The following is an 18,060-nucleotide window of genomic DNA, read 5'->3' on the forward strand; positions in this document are numbered from 1 at the left end:
CCTAACTGCTAAGGTTAGGCATCAATCTTCAAAACACAAATAAATCTGAACAGCTACATTATTAAAAATGGATGATGAACACTCCACAGAAAAAAAAAAAAAAAAAAAAAAAGGAAGGGGGAAGGAAAAAAAAATCAAACCAGCTTTTGAACAACACAAGAACAATATAAATCATTTGGCCCCAGAGAAATAAAGTCAGAGCTGTTTGATCAAAACTCCCCAAACCCTGGGTCAGAATCAACGTTTCACAAATGCACTCAAGTTTGACAAGATTTAGCCAGTCAGATGCCTTTAGAATAGCCAAATATCTCCTATGTCCTGCCCCCTGCTCTGTTGCTTCTGTGCCTGCTTTTTTCCTATTTCCTGCCTGGGCTCCCTCAGCACTTGCTGTGCTCTCCCCGACCCAGCTCTTCACGTTTCCATCTGCCCAGGGTTCACCCTCACCCCCGCACTTTCCACAGCCCCTCCTCACTTCTTCTGCTACGGCTGGGTCCTGTCTTTGGAGGTGACTTCTCTTCGCGGTCTGGAGTTTCTTTCCAGACCCTTGGAGGAGCCATCTCCAGGGAGGCCAAAGCCAGAGGGCAGAGACGAGGCCTGGCAGGGCCTGGGGCTGAGCCGTGAGGGAAGGGCTGTGGCTTGGCTTCCATGTCTTTTAGCAACCAGCCCTCCACAAGGCAGTGAGCCCTGGAGAGCCCTCACACACCTGAAAACTTGCTCACACACACACACCAAAAAAAAAAAAAAAAAGTCAGAAATGAACCTGGATGCTTTGTTCCAACAAATCCAGCTCACAGAGAAGCAGGCGGGGGAAAAGAGGCGCCTCATCCAACAAGGTCAGCCCCGTGGGTAGAGAAGCTGCGCTGACCACGCTAAATGGCCTCTCCATTTTCCAGAGGATCCTAGGAAAAGCAGAGTGCCCCCACCACGCTATTGTGAGGGGAGTGTTGGCAAAAGCTTGGCAGGCAGCCAGCCTGGCTGCTGCTTGCCAGAGGCATGTTTTTATGTAACCACATGTGCTTACGGGTTTTTGTTGTGTTGCAGCTAAATTTGACATAAACCGAAGCCATGAGAAAATTAACCAAATGAAAGAAGAGCTGAGCACGGCAAAAATAACATTAGAAACTAAGGTAAGCAGGCATATTTATAGTACACATTATAATGAAATACATTATGTTTACAAGCATATGATCTATTCTTTTCAGAAATAGATTCATAAACATTTTCAAGGCATATGCTTCACCTAGTGAGTGAGAGATGTCCTGGTTTCAGTTAGAACAGAATTAATTTTCTTCCTAGTAGCTGGTGGAATGCTGTGTTTTGGCTTAGAATGAGAAGAGTGCTGATAACACCCCGATGTTTTCATTGTTGCAGAGCAGTGCTTATACCTAGCCAAGGACACCTCAGACTTTTGCTCTGTCCTGCCAACAGGCAGGCTGGGGGTGCAGTAAGAGCTGGGAGGGGACAGACCCAGGACAGGTGACCCGAACTAGCCAAAGGGGTATTCCATACCATCTGACGTCATGCTAAACAATATATAGGGGTGGCTAGCCGGGGGGAGGGGGCCGGACTGCTCGGGGTTAAGCTGGGCATCGGTCAGCGGGTGGTGAGCAATTGCATTGTGCATCACTTGTTTGTACATATTATTATTAGTAGTACTATTATCATCATTGTATTATTATTATTATTATTATTATTATTATTATTATTATTTTCCTGTCTTATTAAACTGTCTTTATCTCAACTCACGGGCTTCACTTTCCATTTCTCTCCCCCGTCCCAGAGAGGGAGGGGGGAGGGTGAGCGAACGGCTGCGTGGTGTTTAGCTGCCAGCCGGGTTAAACCACGACAGAGAGCATTGAGAAAACTTACAGCATGTGTTTCTGTAGTGATCATTGCCAGAAAATGTATGTATTTCATGAGGGCAAAGGTATGTCTATGGCTTTCCTCTCACAAATGCCAGCCTTCAGACTGACCTCTGGATGTGTTCAGGGACTTTCTCACCTCAAGGCTAGACACATTTCCAGATAATACTTCCAAAATCTGGAATCACTGAAGACAGCAAATGAAGTCATCCCTGCTCCCCGGGAAAAGAGCTGGGCAGGGAGCAGATTAACTGTTGAAGCATGGCGTGAGCAGCCCAGACTGAACACTCTTGGAGGTTGTTACAGCACTTGCTCTTTTACCATATGCATTCATTCAGGGGTCTGGAAACCATTCCTATTTTGTTCCCTGCCACTCCTTAAAGTTGTTATTTATTTCACAGAGAATATATGGAAAAATTCATTGTGTTTACTTCACAGGATCTTGAGTCATATACAAAGGATTCCTGGGTTCACAGTTATACCAGGCCTTAGAGTTTTGCTAGGGACACTGAAGACAGGAAAGTTTCCAAATCTCTTTGGTGCTTTTAAGATTTTATTATGCGTTCCATTTATCCAAATGGAAGACATAGATTTAGATTTAAACTTTCAATTTTGCAGAACTTCTTCACCGTTAATACCTGTCAGTACAAGTGATTTAAAAATCCATTTGCTTGTGCCTGAAAGTGAAGTCTAAATATCATCCTTGTGCTCTTAAGTATCTGCATTGGTGGAATGTGTATGCACGACAAGAAAGCTTATGGAGTCTCCTTTGAAGTTAAAACTGTTGTGTCCTGTCATTTAAATAAACAGCTTCACGAACCTTTGGGAAATTACTTCACCTAGATGCAAAATTAAATGTTTTGGGCATGATTGTCATCTTTCCAAAAACAGGCTCTTTTGTCTTTTTTTGAAGGCTATATCCTATGTATAGTAAATACCAACATTACTGTGATGGGGTCAGGAAAAAAAAAACTGAACAAATATACAAATATTTACTGTTATAAGTTGTAAACCTTGCAAGCAGTTAGTCACATGTTTGCATTTATGCATGCAACAATCTCAGAGCCCAAAATAACTTTTAAATAGTAATTTATTTACTATTTAAATTTATTTAAATTTATCACAGATGGCTGGGTGTTGTTTGTTAGATAAAGTCCTTTGTAGTCTTCCTCCTACATTTATTTATGAACATCACTAGTTTATGTTTATAGTACTAATTTGTTATTGATGCATTGTGATTTACAATCAAGGTTTCTGCGGTAGGTATAGAATGTCCCAGGAGCACAGCTATTATTGTAAATGGCTAATGGGAAAAGCTGAAGAATTATTCCTAATTAAATCTTAAGTGCTTTACCCATCAGGATTAATAATATTCTAACTGGTGTCCACAAAAGTATATTTTACTTGCCTGTTTATTCTGACATTGATTCATTTATATATAGGACGTGATACAGAAAGTAAGTGGAATGGAAAAATGCATTGCAATCAGACCCTATTTTGGTTCAAAGATTATAGAGATATTTAAATTATTTAAAGTAATTTATTTTTCAGTACAGGAATTAAGTTTACATATGTCTAGAATAGTTTACGTAATTCAAATAACATTAAGCATTGCTGTTCAGCTAATGCTGTTCAATTTGTCCCACAACAAATAACTGTGCTTTATAAGCATAGATATCCAAGCATATGCATGCACAAGAGCTTATACCTGAGCAAGCAGATGAGACTGAATTTAAAAGTGTTTTGACAACTATTTCACAGAGACTGCCTGTGGTCAACCAAAGGTTCCCAGGAAATGCTATTTATTTCCCCTGTTCTGTAAAATCAGTTAGCATGTAATTACAACCTGAATTATAGCATTTTGCCTTTCATGGCTGAATGATTTCTTCAAAAAAAATCTATTGCTAATATATAGATTAAGTAGGCATCTTACAGATGGAGAAACTACACTGCAGTTAGTTATGTTCAATAATATAATTACAGTGCTATAAGATCATCTACTCTCTTTGAATTAAGATGCAAAATAAATATTGCTAAGGCAAGCAGCTCCTTGACGCTTATCATGCCAAACATATTAGGGATGAGAAAAAAGTCTGGTCCTTTCCTTTCTGATTGTCTCGTGCTAGTCTTAGGACATTTGATTCCATTATCGTCCTCCTTTTGATAACAGAGGCACTTCATCTGTACCCTCTCCAAATCATCTATATTATTTGTATCTTCTATCAGATAAATTGACATTTAAAATTAATAAAACTATAATTAAAGCTATATGCAAACTAGAAGTATAGGTGGTGGGAGTGGGGAGGACCTTATGACAAAACTGTCTTTAGACTATCAACAGTCTTACCATTATATTTCTTTAGCTAAGAAAAAATAAAAAAAAAAGAGTTTTGTTCCCCCTTCACCTATGCAATACTAGCATTGCAGAGCTGATGACGTATACAGCCATTCAGGTAACTTCCATCAGAACAATGATGTTGGGCCTCTGACCCTCTGATGTTATTTTCTGCTTTGCTATGAGATGCAACAAGATGGAGGACACTGTACTAAGGCTGAGTAAAAGATTCTATGTGATCAATATTCTTCCTATTTTTAACCTGATAAGGTTTTGCCTAACCTGGATAAACTTAAAAAAATATTATTTTAGATAGAAAGGCCAGCACCAAATCTGTTTTTTAAAGAGAGAATTTTTTTCCAAAGCTTAGTGGTATAATGAAAGATTACTGGGGGGGGGGGGGGGGGAAGAGAGCTGCTATGCTTTTTCTAGTCCAGCAGCTACGCCAGCTGTGTTTTAACTGGGCCTAGATCCTTATTTCCAATATGAAAGTATATGAAATAATAAAACAATAACCTTATTTCATAACTTTGTTTTCTCTTGGAAGGTTCAGCATCTGTCTGAAAAAATGTTCTTCTTAGAAATTCTGAAGAAACATGAAGACAGCTTAGAGAAACAGAAAACTGAACTTACTAATCAAAAAAGCATTCTTCATAAAAACTTTGTATGTTTCCAGCTTCAGCATTCAAACAGCTTGTTTGTACTGTATGAGTGTATTCAGCTTTAAATTTGAAAATATGGAAGAATTAATGTTATAAATCTGAATAATCCAATGTTATTATTATTATTTTTGACTCTAGCATACATACAAATGTAAACATGGCTAAATTCCCACTTTGAATTTTAAATTTAGTCCTCGGCTTAATGATCAAAGGTAACGTGTGCTGCCTTTTATCGACAAAGCTGATTTAGCGTTCTTAACTTCAGTTTCTAATTTCTGATATGACTGAATTCCAATTCTGACATATGAACTACTTTGTAAAAGTAGGAAAATCACACCTTAGTTTGGACTTCCTCAACCACAATAAAGCAGATTGAGAAATATCAAAGGAAAATCTGAGGGAGGCCAATAGAATGTTTTAGGAATCACGACATTCCGCACAATCTCTTTGAGGCCACAATCAGCCAAGTCTTAAAAGGCAGCTACTTGCAACATACAGACAGTAATCTTTTTAATTTACTGTCATGCTAACCTGAATATTGTCTTCCTCTTTCTTCATTGTGGATCCTTGAGTCTTTAGATGCTAAGTAAATCCATGCATGAATACTCTTCTCTGCATATGTATTTGTACTTCAAATCAACAGAGCTGAATTTTCAATATTCATTATGAATCAGCATTATCACCACTAAACCCTTAAGCAAATAATCATTTTAATTAAGTAATACTACTTCAGCATCCAAAGTATTCCCTATCTTAAATAGAGAAAAAAGAAAAAGAAAAAGAAATAATATAAATATCATCACAGATATCATAGTAAGATTATTCAGTTAAAAGGCAAAAAAATTACTATCCTCTGAAGAAGCGTGAAATTTATTTAATTGCAATAAGTCAGGTTTGATATATAGATTCTTTCTTTCTTCCTGTACGTAAGGTTATTTCTTTTAATTTAGTCCATTAAGATTTTTTTGAGGAATTTATTATTACCCTTGCCTTTAGATTTTTTCTTTTTCCCCAGAAAATGAAAGTGTCTGCCTATCAATTATAGCTTTCATAGTAGGTATCAATGGTGATGAAGCGAGTCTGCCTTCTGCACAGGAATAGACAACACCTTTAATTAATTTAATAACAATCTAAAAAAGAATAGCCATAGTATGCTACTGACTTTAAACAGAACTTGCTACTAATTTCAATAATGAGTTGAACTCAAAAACAGCTGACACAAGTCTGTAACACAATCTGGTGATTTTAAAAATGTTTTTCTATGAAGAATATAACCTCCACTTTGTCAGGAAAAAAAAAAATACGACAGCAGACAAAATGATAGAGCTGTAGACCATTTCCATGTTCTCATAAGTCAGGAAAATAAATACATAGCGTGTGTAAAGTTTAAGGATAAATGATAAGTAGGTTTCCCTCTGCTTAGCTTAACAAATACTTTATTTTTTTCATCTGAATACTCGGTTTTCCCTTTCGTTTTTTCAGACAGATGCGAAGAGAAAAATGACTGAAGAGGAAGATAATTTTGCTAGGGAAATAACAGAGTTTAACAATGAATATGGACTAACAAGTAATAGAGATCTTCTGATTAAAAAAAGAGCCAAGACTGAAATAAATGATTTAGAGAACGAGGCATCTCTGTTAAAAAATGGTAAGTCCTATATTAAATGATTTCATCTTGGATTACCAGAGAATACAAATCAATAAAATATAGGTGTGCAAAATAATAATTTCAATCACATTCTCCTGCTGTCTGGAACTACCTCTTAGCACTAAAGTGAAAGAGAGTGGTCTGACATACCATGTTACACAAAGATTATTAAAGCCTTTTCTACTCTCCAACCTCTTCAGTCATTTCAAACCATAAGCATAAGGACCAAAATCATAAGGAGAAGCAGATCTGTAAAAGTTGCTCCCAATGTCTAATGTCAGCTAGCACGGAACGGCACTGCCATACATAACATACTATGTTAGGTTTGCAATGATTGTAGTCACCTTTGGTTGAATTTTGTAAATTTTCTTAGTTTCAGAAAATTATGTGCAGAGTTATCTGGTATGACTGGTCTTTTATAGCCAGAGTTTCCCTGAGCTAAAATACAGTATATGAGATTTCCCAGAACAGTGGGTCAGACCAAGAAACAATCCTTCAGCAAGGACACTGGAGTCATCATGGATCACAAGCTAAACACAAGTCAATGACATCAGAATATCGACACCATACTGAGACACAGAAACATAATTCTGACCTCTAAGACATGCAAAACAATCTTCCACTTTATTTAGGGCAGTTAAATTCTTAGCTGGAGTACTGTGTATCTAGTCCTGGATGTTGCATTTCAAGAAAACATGTGGACCTGCTGGAGACAGTCCACATGGGAACAGTGAGAGTGATCAGAGATTTGGAGGATGTAGGGGAAAAAAAGGAAAGAAATTGAACTATTTAAACTATGGAGGAAAAGATTGCTGGAAGATGGGTATCAGTCTTAAAATGTCTAAAGGGTTCTGGAAAAAGGAAAGTGATTCTTGATACCTGTAGTGAACTGAATAAAAAGTAGCAAGCTTAAACAACAGTAAGGAAGCATCTGCTGGCTGTTTGAGAAATTTTTTGAAGAAATAAGAGGAGTGAACAATTGAAACAATCTGCCGTAGGAAATCGTAGATTCTCCATTACCAAATGTCTTTAAAAGCAGGTTTTACAAGCATCTGTCAGAAGTGACAGAGGTATAGCTGATGCTATAGCCTTTAGGGGGAAGAAGGCTCCAGATGACCCCTCAAAGTCTTATCCAGTCTCATGATTCATCAAGTGTCAGCACTTTGTATTCCATGACTTCTGATGTAAAGTTACTGAAATAAAACTGTCTATCAGAGTTTGTATTTGGTTATACTTTCTGTATTTGATAGGTCTCTGATTCTGATCTACAACTGGAGAAAAAAAGAAGTCTGTATTTGGTGGCACCTATTATTTTTAATGATTAATTTATTTGATAGAATTAAATATTCAGACAAATCTGATCAGTCAAATGGTCTCTTGAAGGCTAGATCAGCAGAACATGAAAGATGACTAACCTCCTTCTCTAGGTTCAGCTGCTGTCTCAATTACATCCTTTTTAAATTGCACATTTTGAGATACATCTTGTCTGGCTTTCTGACTGCTGCAGCCCTGAGCATACTATCAGCTAAAAGTGAACAGGATAAAATAACTAATAACAAGCAATTTATTTGAGGACATCTGGTTGGGTGGGGAGGGGAGTGGATGACAGTTAATTCCAGATGCTGTCAACATTCTGGTTCAAGCACCCATAACACTAAACAAAATATGTTGTGGTGTTTTCCTTTTAGTCCTGCTGAAAGGTGTTTATTTATGACCTATTCAATAAGTCATCTTCCTTTATAGCTGAAGTAACTCTAAAGCAAAAGATCTGCAATTATTTTTATGCCCAGTCAACAAAATATGTAAACATCTTAAGAACATTAAAAAACATTTCTTTTCACAATGAGGAATACATTATATAACATATTTCCTGTGAACTGGGTTAGATACAACTGATGTTGGTTGTATTTAAGGTTCTTTTTCAATAGATAAAGATGAGTAGAAGTAGTAAAGAGTATTTAAGTTTATATTATGAAGACTAAAACTGCAATGCATTTTAACTTAAAATATATTTTTTTAATTTTAGAAATGGAGTCAATGGAACATAAAAGTGTTCAGTTAAATGCTCTCCAGCTGCAGAAGAATGAATTAAAGCAGGAATTATTTACTCTCCAAAATGAACTCAAAGGTGCTCTTGATAATCACTTGTTGTGGTAATTATTTCTGTCTTGACAAATGATTCTGAAGAATCCTTTCTGTCAAGTTATTTTTCTCAGCAAAAAGAAGTCATAGAAATAAGACTTTTTATAGTTTATGTTATGTAATACATCATTTTAAAATATGTTTGTAACAAGTATTGTGGATTTCATTAAGATTTATATTGAATGCCACTGATAGTGAGGCATACAGTTTTGCAGAATCATAACCTATAAATATGAAAAAGAAAATTCTACTTTTGCTAGTAAGACAAATACTTAAATGGAGAATTACATGTTTCAAAGTGAACTTAAAAACAACCTAAGTGTTGTTTAAAAGCCATTTACCTGTAATTAAAGAATGTTACTAAAATTCGAATGTTTACGCAACATGGCTTGGACTGATAGAGGACCAAGCCAAAACTGTCTCTGAGTTCTAAACTCAGCTGTTATTTTTTACTGACATTTGTGTATTAAAGGCAATGCATAAAAAAAGAGATCCACACACAAGGCTGGCAAGAAGGTGTCAAATGCACAAGAACCCCAGTAAAAGAAACAACTATTCAAAGAGAACCAGCAAAGGTTCCATTTCATAGGTGATGACAGGCAATAGGAATTATTTTGAAATTTGGGTTAAAAAAAATCTAAAAATGGTTTAATTTCCTTTTTTTGCAAATGTATAAGTAACATGTAACAGTAAATGAGCTAGGAAAGACAGGCTATAAATATGGCCACAGATTGTTTGGGAAAGTGAACAAATTTTTCTAAAAGATTGTAGTGTATATACCGATTACAACAGTAAAATAATACATGTTCATTATTCGGGTGCCTTTATCCTACAGGTTCACAGAAAAAAAAAAAAAAAAAGATAAATTTAGAAAATGCAGACTGTCATTGAATATGCATGATTAATAAAACAATAACGATGTTATAAATGTATGTTTAGACCTTGAGAAATTAATCAAGGAGGCTGAAGGAACAACAAAACATTTAGAAACTGAGAAAGTCCAAGTCACTGAAAAACCTCAGGCCGATCCTGAATGTTTAAGGTAAGAGTCTCATGTTAGTAGATTCTTAAATATAATTTTAGGTCTGTAGTTCCAGTTCCAGTAGTAATGACTATTTTTTGTATATTCCTATACAATTTGTTGGAAATCAGAAGAACCAATTGTGTTTATTACAGAACACAAATTCCCCTTGTTTATTACAGCCTTTCACCCTTACATACATGCTGCAATGATCTAAAAACTGAAAGCATTTGCAAGGAAGTCACAGTCATACTTGGAGGGTGGGCAAAAGCCTGCTCCATGAGTGGTAGGTTTCTTCAGTCTTTGTAAAAATAGTGGTGGTGGTACAGAGAATATTGAGGAACTACCCATCATGCTGTATGTACTGACTGCCCAAATGATGATGGACTGGATGGGCCACAAAAACCTCTTTAGATCAGGCGTGCTTTGCACTGAACTTAATGCAGATTTATTTTCTCTGCTGTCCCTGCCATCAGTTCTAGTTTGACTTCTAATTAAGCTAGTTTACAACAAAATCTTGAAGATTTAAACAAGACAGAAGACCTTGCACAGTCTCCCTTAATAGTCAATATTGCTCCCCAGGAAGCGAGTAGTCATGACTCATTTGTTGTCAGCTTGCTCAAGTGTGACATTCACATTTTCACCATACACAAAAGCATGTAATGGACTTTAACAAAAAAAAAAAAAGAAAAATAAAAAAAAGTTTCAATGCCAAAAGCCCCCCATCACAAAAGTAACTCTTTTTCTAATTTTATAGTGCTCCATGTGAAAGTGCCTAGGGGTGTTTAAAAATATTTAATAGACAATGCAAATTCCTCTTAGAAGAACTGGTCCAAATTATTCTCTAACAGAAAATATTAGGGAAAACAGAACTTCTGTAACATCACTTTTTTCTCCTATACATTTATTTGTTCTTGACTAAAATAAATATAGTATATTTTTCAGAAATTGTTCAATGAAGAAATAAAATTTAGCAGGGAACTCTGGGCGTTTTTCTGAAAGATGATTTGTTAAAGACCAATTTTTTTTTTGCTGAATACCAGTTTCTGAAAGAAAAATGATATATCGGCCCTATTACTGACTCTCTACAACCTCTTACATGGCTCTGAGACATAGCCAAAATTCCCTCAACATAAAAATTAATTAGCTTACAATTCTGCATACAGTAGCAAAAACTTTGCATTCAACATATACATATAGGACAGTGTAAATAATAATAACAGTTGCAATTCTGTTGCAGTTGTAAGATAGGCCATAATAATGCACTACTTTACATTATTCATTCCGCCATAATATATTAGGTTTTGTGATACATGAGGTTGTCAGCTTTCTTCTAAATAATACACTTCCCGTGGATTAGTTTACTGCCATAATGCCACTTAATATTCAAATCGTCATAATTAGTTTTCTGTAACAGGTTTCCTGTGTGTAAGTTACAGAAGTAGCAAGCAGCAATACTTTAAATCCCCAGCTCTGCCACTGATTCACTGTGAGATCCCAGGCAAGTCATTCAAGCCCATACATGTCTGTCTTTTTACCTAGTAAAATTAAATCATAGCTCCATGGAACTACAATTTTTTACCTAGGTTGAAGACAAAACGGGATAAAATATGCTGAATTTTAATAACTAGAAAAACAGCAAGTGTCATTTACAGCTAAATCAAGAAGGATGATGAGATCTTTTACTTCATGAAGTGCCTAATTTTGTGGTCAGGATTAACTTACATTATTTGATAATTGCATGTAGTGCAAAATATAAAGTGCTACTGCTACTGTTACTACTATCATGAAAAGCAAACACTCATTATGGTGTAACTATACTGCAGTTTGTTTATATGTTTGCATTTCAGATACTGGACATAATTTATGGCAGATTTGTCTAAATCCTAATTTATCTTGCTCTGGCCTTTGATCTAATATATTTGTGCTTGATAGAGAAAGAAAGCTTTGAACAAGTTAACTCAGCTGCCAGAAGCAGCAGAGCTACGTCACTGCACTTCTGTCAGCACTAATAGATTCTGCTTTTCTGTTGCTTGCTACGCAGGCAATCCTCATTTATCTACTTCTCTATGTCACAGCACTGTGCTGTTTAGAAGTATCCCATATCCCACACCTTTTTATCCTTGTACACCTCTTACCATTTTTATTTTTTTTTTTAACCTATTAATGACTTCATCTGGGCTATTGAATTAAGAAAATGAAAGGTAATTTAAAGTATGTTACAAATAATACAGTATATATAGCCCTTCTGGGAGGACCTAACTGCCCTACAATACTTACAAGGAGGCCATCAAGAAGACCAGATTTTCTAAAGAAGGTTTTCTTTTAATGAAGGCTTCTCCCCCACACCTTCTGTTTCCCCCAAGTCCTCCTTCCCCCATAGAGAATCTATTGCAGGAATATAGTTTTAGTTTTTACTGAAAATCATATATAGTATACATTATACAGAGAGGAATATTTTGACAGAACACAAGCACCGTGGATCAAAAATTCATACTTTTTCTATAAAGCACAAAATTTGATTCTGTCTTTTTTATGATGTAGGAAGCCACAACATTTTTTAAATGGCAAAAATACCAACGTGTTTAATGCTTCCTTAGAACAAACATGAGAGACAGTCAGCATCAATAACCTGATATATGTAGCTCCCAGGCCACCCTCTAAGTCTGTTATTGGATCACATACCTAGTCCCAGCTTAAAAATCAATATCAAAAGTAGCTGGCAAGGCAAGAATCTTCATTACAATTAAGTATATATCTTAAAGTAAATTGCATTTCACCTGAAGAGTATAGCCAGCTAATTCAAATTAAAGCAATTTATCTTTGATCTGAGAAATATGCCCTATACCATATCTGCAGTTTCATAAAATTTCTCCCAAATCCATCAAAGAATTACAAAAGGTCGTGAGAAGCACACACTGTTAATTCCACCAGCTACTGCTATTGCATTTACAAGGTTGTTCTAATACTAATAAGGCACTGGAAAAAACTAACTAAACTTTGAATGTTGAGTAAAGATATAGTTATGGATAAGGACTAAAGAAAATTTAATTTATTTTGAGTATGTACGTCTCCAAAAATTAGAGAAAAATATATTATGGTTTATTTTCTTTTATTTTTATGAGATATAGCAGTACTAAAAGGCACACTTTAAATTTAAAGACACATTAAAAATTTTGAGTAAGGAAATGACTGATAGAAATAACAGTAATAGGGCTGAAAAAATACATAAGTAAAAAGAGCTGGAAGAAGGTAACTGCAGTCACAGCTGATTTTGTCCAATTTTTAAAATAATAACTATGGAATAGAAATTGATTTTAAGAAAATAGCATGAAGAACTCTAGTCCTTGCAGAATGAAGTAAATAAAAGAGAGAAGGAAAGTAATTATATACAGGAGGAGAAATGTAATTATATATATTAATATATAATATTATATATTAAGTACTTGTACTTAGGACTTCACTACTAGATACCCGGAAGCAAAGGAGCGGGGCCTTAGCATACTATGTTATCAGAAGATAACTATAAACAATGAAAGCAAATATAGCTGTGGAAAAAAAATAAAAGCAAGAGTTATTTCCCACAAAAACCACATGAGTTGTAACATCGCTGACTCAGCATAACTGAGGTCAAGGCAACCTCAGTTGGAATACTGTGTGGCAACTTTATTTGTAATGCTTCATTTGGAATCTCTCCCCTATTTTTCTTTAACATTATTCCATTTATTTTTATTTGCATTACATAGTTCCAGTTGTTACATAGCCTAGTATATGGTTTGCTTTTGTTAGTTTAATCTTCCTGCTAGTATTTATTATTACTATTTCTGCCCCACTGAGCACATACTCCTTTCTTCAATCAATTGATAATACTATGAAATTCATTGACTTCTTCAGCTGTATCAATAGTATTTTCTGTTTAATAGCAAATTGTAGATTCCCAGCAAAATCTTTCACTCACTTTAGAATCATACACATTAATTTAGTCCCAGACCTGAACTGAGACTGAATGGCCCCAATGCATTAGCTCTGCTTTTCCTTGAGACAGTAAACCAGTCTTTTATTCTTTTCTTCAGTTTATTTAAAGTCTTGACAACCTTGATAAATGTTTCTCCTGTCCTTGCTGGTAAAGTTCGGGAAAATCAACATAGATACTCTGGAAGTTAGGGAACTTTCAGTTTTGTGTCATAAATTCTATTCCCTGTATACCAGAATCAAGCAATTCTGCTTATAATACCCTAATGTTTTCCCTCGAACATATGGTTAAAAAATAGAATAATGATCATACACAAGTCAGAGGCAAGAAGAACAAGGAAAAAATATTTTTCTTGTCTCATTGAAACATAAGCAAAAAAGAGTCTGTTCCTTTTGCAACCCCGACAATTACCAGGTTGGATCTGTCTTCCACTTAGACAAAAAAGACCTCTAAAATGCATATTCACAAAACTATTTCTGCTTTGAGACCTCTTTACACAAAAATCATTTTCTTAGAGTGCAAGTTTTGGCTACTAAGTCTTGGTTCAGTAATACGAGCCTGTGGATGACTTTCAGAGGAATCTGTCTGACAATAATATTTTTTTCATCACAGTTCAATTCATAATACCAACAACTATTGATTTCACTATTATTTTTCCAATTTACCTTCTGCATATACAGCTAAAATTCAAGTAGAGTGCATATCAGCCACAAACACCAATGATGTTTAATAGATGTGCTCATTTCAAAGCTGCAAAATCGATCATCTTCAGTGATCTCCATCTTCATCTCTTTGTCAGTTCTAGCATTTGAGAGTAATGTAAAACAGGCCACTGATGGTTGAGTAGTTTTGGGCGAGCTAGCGTCTGAAGAAAAAATCTGATGCTTTTGTCCCACCTACTTGATTTAAATACCAGTAATAAAACATAGCCTTATCTTCAAGAAGGTTTTGCAAACCTCCTTCCACAAACATGGCATTTCCAGCCCACTTAGTCATTAGAGCCCATTCCCTGTGATTCTGCAACTTACTAATACAGCGTCAATCCAGTGTAATGAACTTTTTTTTAAAAGATACCTTTGATTGCCCTCTAGAAGATCAAAGTGCTAAAAATAAGAACAAAGGATGTGGAAGATGAAAAAATAATTTATCTTTTCAGTTTTTGTTGTTGTTGTTTTGTTTTTTAAACAGATTTGCTTTTTATCATAGTTGTAAGGAGAGTATAATTGTCATATTAATCCTTGTTCTGGCAAAAGGCACATCTCTTTCCATTTCCAAAGGTGACAGATAACCTGCCCTACATCTAGACAGTATAGTTCCATGAATAATTGGTTTGCACATTTGATTCGATAGTGAAAAGATGAATATGAGTATCCTGTTTATCTTAAGTGTAAAATAAAAAAGCTAAGTCTGCTTCCAGGTTAAGCATTATTTTGAATAGTTCCATTGTCTCACATTCCTTCTGGTAAAACTTCATCATTTATTCAGTGAGTCAGGCATCTCCAGCGCATTAATTGTGTAGACTGCAGCCTAACAGACAGCCCTTGTTTTGTGAGTATAATATTCCTGGCACATACTTTAATTATCTAGCTTCTAAATAAGAAAGAAGGAAGACCTGAAAGCAAAATCAATTGATTAATGTAAAAATTAAACACCACATTTGAATAAATGACTTCTATCACCACTACCTGATACTATATAAGGAGTTGTCCTTTCGTCACATTTAAAAGTTCTATAAAATATTTTATATAAAATTTAAAAATCCATATCCAAAACTTCACAGAAGCACATCATCGATAGTAATTAATTCACAACCCCAAGACACAAATTAGCAACTGTTATTGGTTATTTTCTCATTGTTTTGTCCTTAGCGTACACCTAAACATGGACGGGTATCATTCTTAGTTGACAAGCTGCAAACAGGCTATGCATCAATGTTCCAACGTGGAATACAATGAGAGAACGTTTTCTCAGAGATTAAAAAAAAAAAAAGTCAGCCTGTTAAAGTAAATTCAGCAAAGCAGGGCTTTTTTTTTTTTTTTTTTTTTTTTCTTTTTGGTGTGTCCGTGTGTGTGTGTGTTTGTCTTAAATTAGGGTTCTAAAATCACAGTAGCGGAGAGCACAGAGAAAAAATGAGGAGGGAAGGCAATGAACTTAACCTGATTTAACCAAGATCAGAAGCTGATCTTAGACCTTGAACTGAGCTTCTCTCAGTGAAAATTTCTCCTGGCCTACAGAGCATTAATCTAAACCAACATAGTCAGTGTTGTGCAAAATTTAGGCCTCTACTTTTAGCAGGACCAATGACTCGAGTATTTCCTGAACACTGATATTCCCTTTGGAATATCTTTTTCTATAAAGGACTTTTTCCCCAAAAAATAAACTATATTTTCTGGTTTTAAAAACACTGGATTTGTGAGCATTGTTTGTAGACAGCGTTAGGTAATCCCCCTGTCTCTTTTCATTCTATGAAAATATTTGGAGAAGAGCTGCAGTGACTCAGTAGCTGCAGCAATTGAGAATAAAAACATTTGGTTTTATTAATTGTTTCCATACTGATAGTAAAATCAGGAGCTATTTGTAAAAACTGCTTTATGCCTGCAAGAGACAGAAGCCATAGGGGCTATCATATAAACTTGAAAGAATGGGGAAAACCCAATCCTCTCTTGAATGGGAATAATCCCTATATTAAAAGTAGTCCTCACTGTAGAGAAGTTAGAGAATTTCTGTCTGAGACTATTGGGAAAGCAGTCAGGAAGGGCTGGAGCAGTGGGGAGAGAACAGCAGCAACAGCCAAGGAGCCTGCGGAGGGGCACGGAGCGAGGGCTGCACGAGAACTGCCCCGTGCGGTCAGGCAGAGGCCCCGTCTAATCCGATACTCTCGCCAGCAGCTCCGAGTGGATGCCCAAGTAAAGTAAGAACAGGACCATATGGTATTTCCCAACTATCAACACTCAAACTCACATGTTTAAATAAGGAAAATGATGACTAATGAGGCTATAAATCTTTTATGGTTTATAACAGCATAGTCTAGAAATCTGTCTAATGAAGCACTGTTAGTCGAGATATACTGTGTAAAAACCCAAACTGACATTTTTCGAGGTTCCTCACGTTGCCACCACAACTGGCAGTGATGGATGAAATCCAGTGATACTGCGTGAGAGTGGCATACTGACTGCCAACTACAAAACTAGCAAACTTAAGTCCTGATCATGCAAATGGATCAATGAGGGTTGTCTCACATAAGTCAACTTGACGACTGGGTCCAAAGCTGAACAACGTAATCCAAACAGCCATTCCCTGATTTATTTTTTGTTTTTGAACATAGGCTTAAGAAAGAATTGGAAAATTACAGAGATGATGATTGGGAAAGTATCTACGAGACTCTTCGAACGGAAATTGAAATTCTGCAAATGGTATGCCATTTTCCCTACATATTTTAAGTGTTTGATAATCTTGGTTCTAAATGTGTAATTTAAGATGATTAACAGTGGTTTTAGATAAGCGGGTTTTTCATACTACGTACACAGCCAAACATCCTTGCATTGCAGGTGCACTCGATTCTCATTTGTTTTACCCTATTATTTCCAAATGTCCAGGAATATCATTTCTCATGGAAAAAAAGAAGCACAGAAAAGAATTTAAAGATACATTTTTAGCACAAGACCTATTTGGGAGACTAGCACTAATCATTAATTTCTTGAAAGCTGCAAAAAGAGTAGGCATTTAGGAGATAATTTAATCTTTAATTCCAGCTGTCAGTTAAATGAAAGATGGGAATATTAGAAATAGGGCTATAATAGCATCCTTTATGGAAGTATTTTGTCCACTCACAAGTTCTTCACAAAAAAAATAAAGTGTGTTTTCCTCTAAGTGTCAATCTTAACTTCAAATTTCTTGATTGTCAGTCTGTGAAATAATACAAAGATAAAAAACATTTTGAAGTCCCATTTTTGGAAATTAAGGGTTTTTAAAGGTTCATTTCAGAGCCCCTGATTGAGCTGCATGAAGATGCAGCTGCTACTGTCATCAGTAGCAGAATATCAGTCATGGAAAATTTGTATTACTGACTGTCATGATGATTTTTAAATTTCTTTTGGAGGAATACAACTTTCTTTTACTTCATCCATTAATTTTATTATGCTTGTCAAACTTCAGAAACAAAACAGCATAATGTTTAAAAGCTTCTCTGTATAGAACACAGTGAACTTATTTGACTGGATTTTCTGTAATTCAATTATTTCTGTTTTCCAGAAGCTATCACAAAAAAAGTCTTCAGACAAGTGAATATGTGGTGTATCATATGAAGTGTCACAGAAGCTAATCTTTGAGAGTTTTACGCAGGCTCTGTCAGCATGCCTTTTGGTGCTGTTTGGTTAAACCACAGTTTGTATCTGCCTTTAATTTACATTAAAATCAA

General features: G+C 35.5%; 1 protein-coding gene across 1 annotated transcript; it reads left to right on the plus strand.

Moving 5' to 3' along the window:
• The first annotated feature begins 754 nt into the window (after positions 1 to 754).
• CCDC172 (coiled-coil domain containing 172) lies at positions 755 to 17,710 on the plus strand. The gene is made up of 8 exons (XM_032191233.1): positions 755 to 833; positions 1,042 to 1,127; positions 4,745 to 4,861; positions 6,342 to 6,507; positions 8,534 to 8,635; positions 9,589 to 9,691; positions 16,969 to 17,056; positions 17,630 to 17,710. The coding sequence occupies exons 1-8, from the start codon at positions 755 to 757 to the stop codon at positions 17,708 to 17,710; spliced, it is 822 nt and encodes a 273-aa protein (XP_032047124.1).
• Positions 17,711 to 18,060: the final 350 nt, after the last annotated feature.

The sequence above is a fragment of the Aythya fuligula genome, chromosome 7 (assembly GCF_009819795.1).
Source record: "Aythya fuligula isolate bAytFul2 chromosome 7, bAytFul2.pri, whole genome shotgun sequence".
NCBI classification, from domain to species: Eukaryota; Metazoa; Chordata; class Aves; order Anseriformes; family Anatidae; genus Aythya; species Aythya fuligula.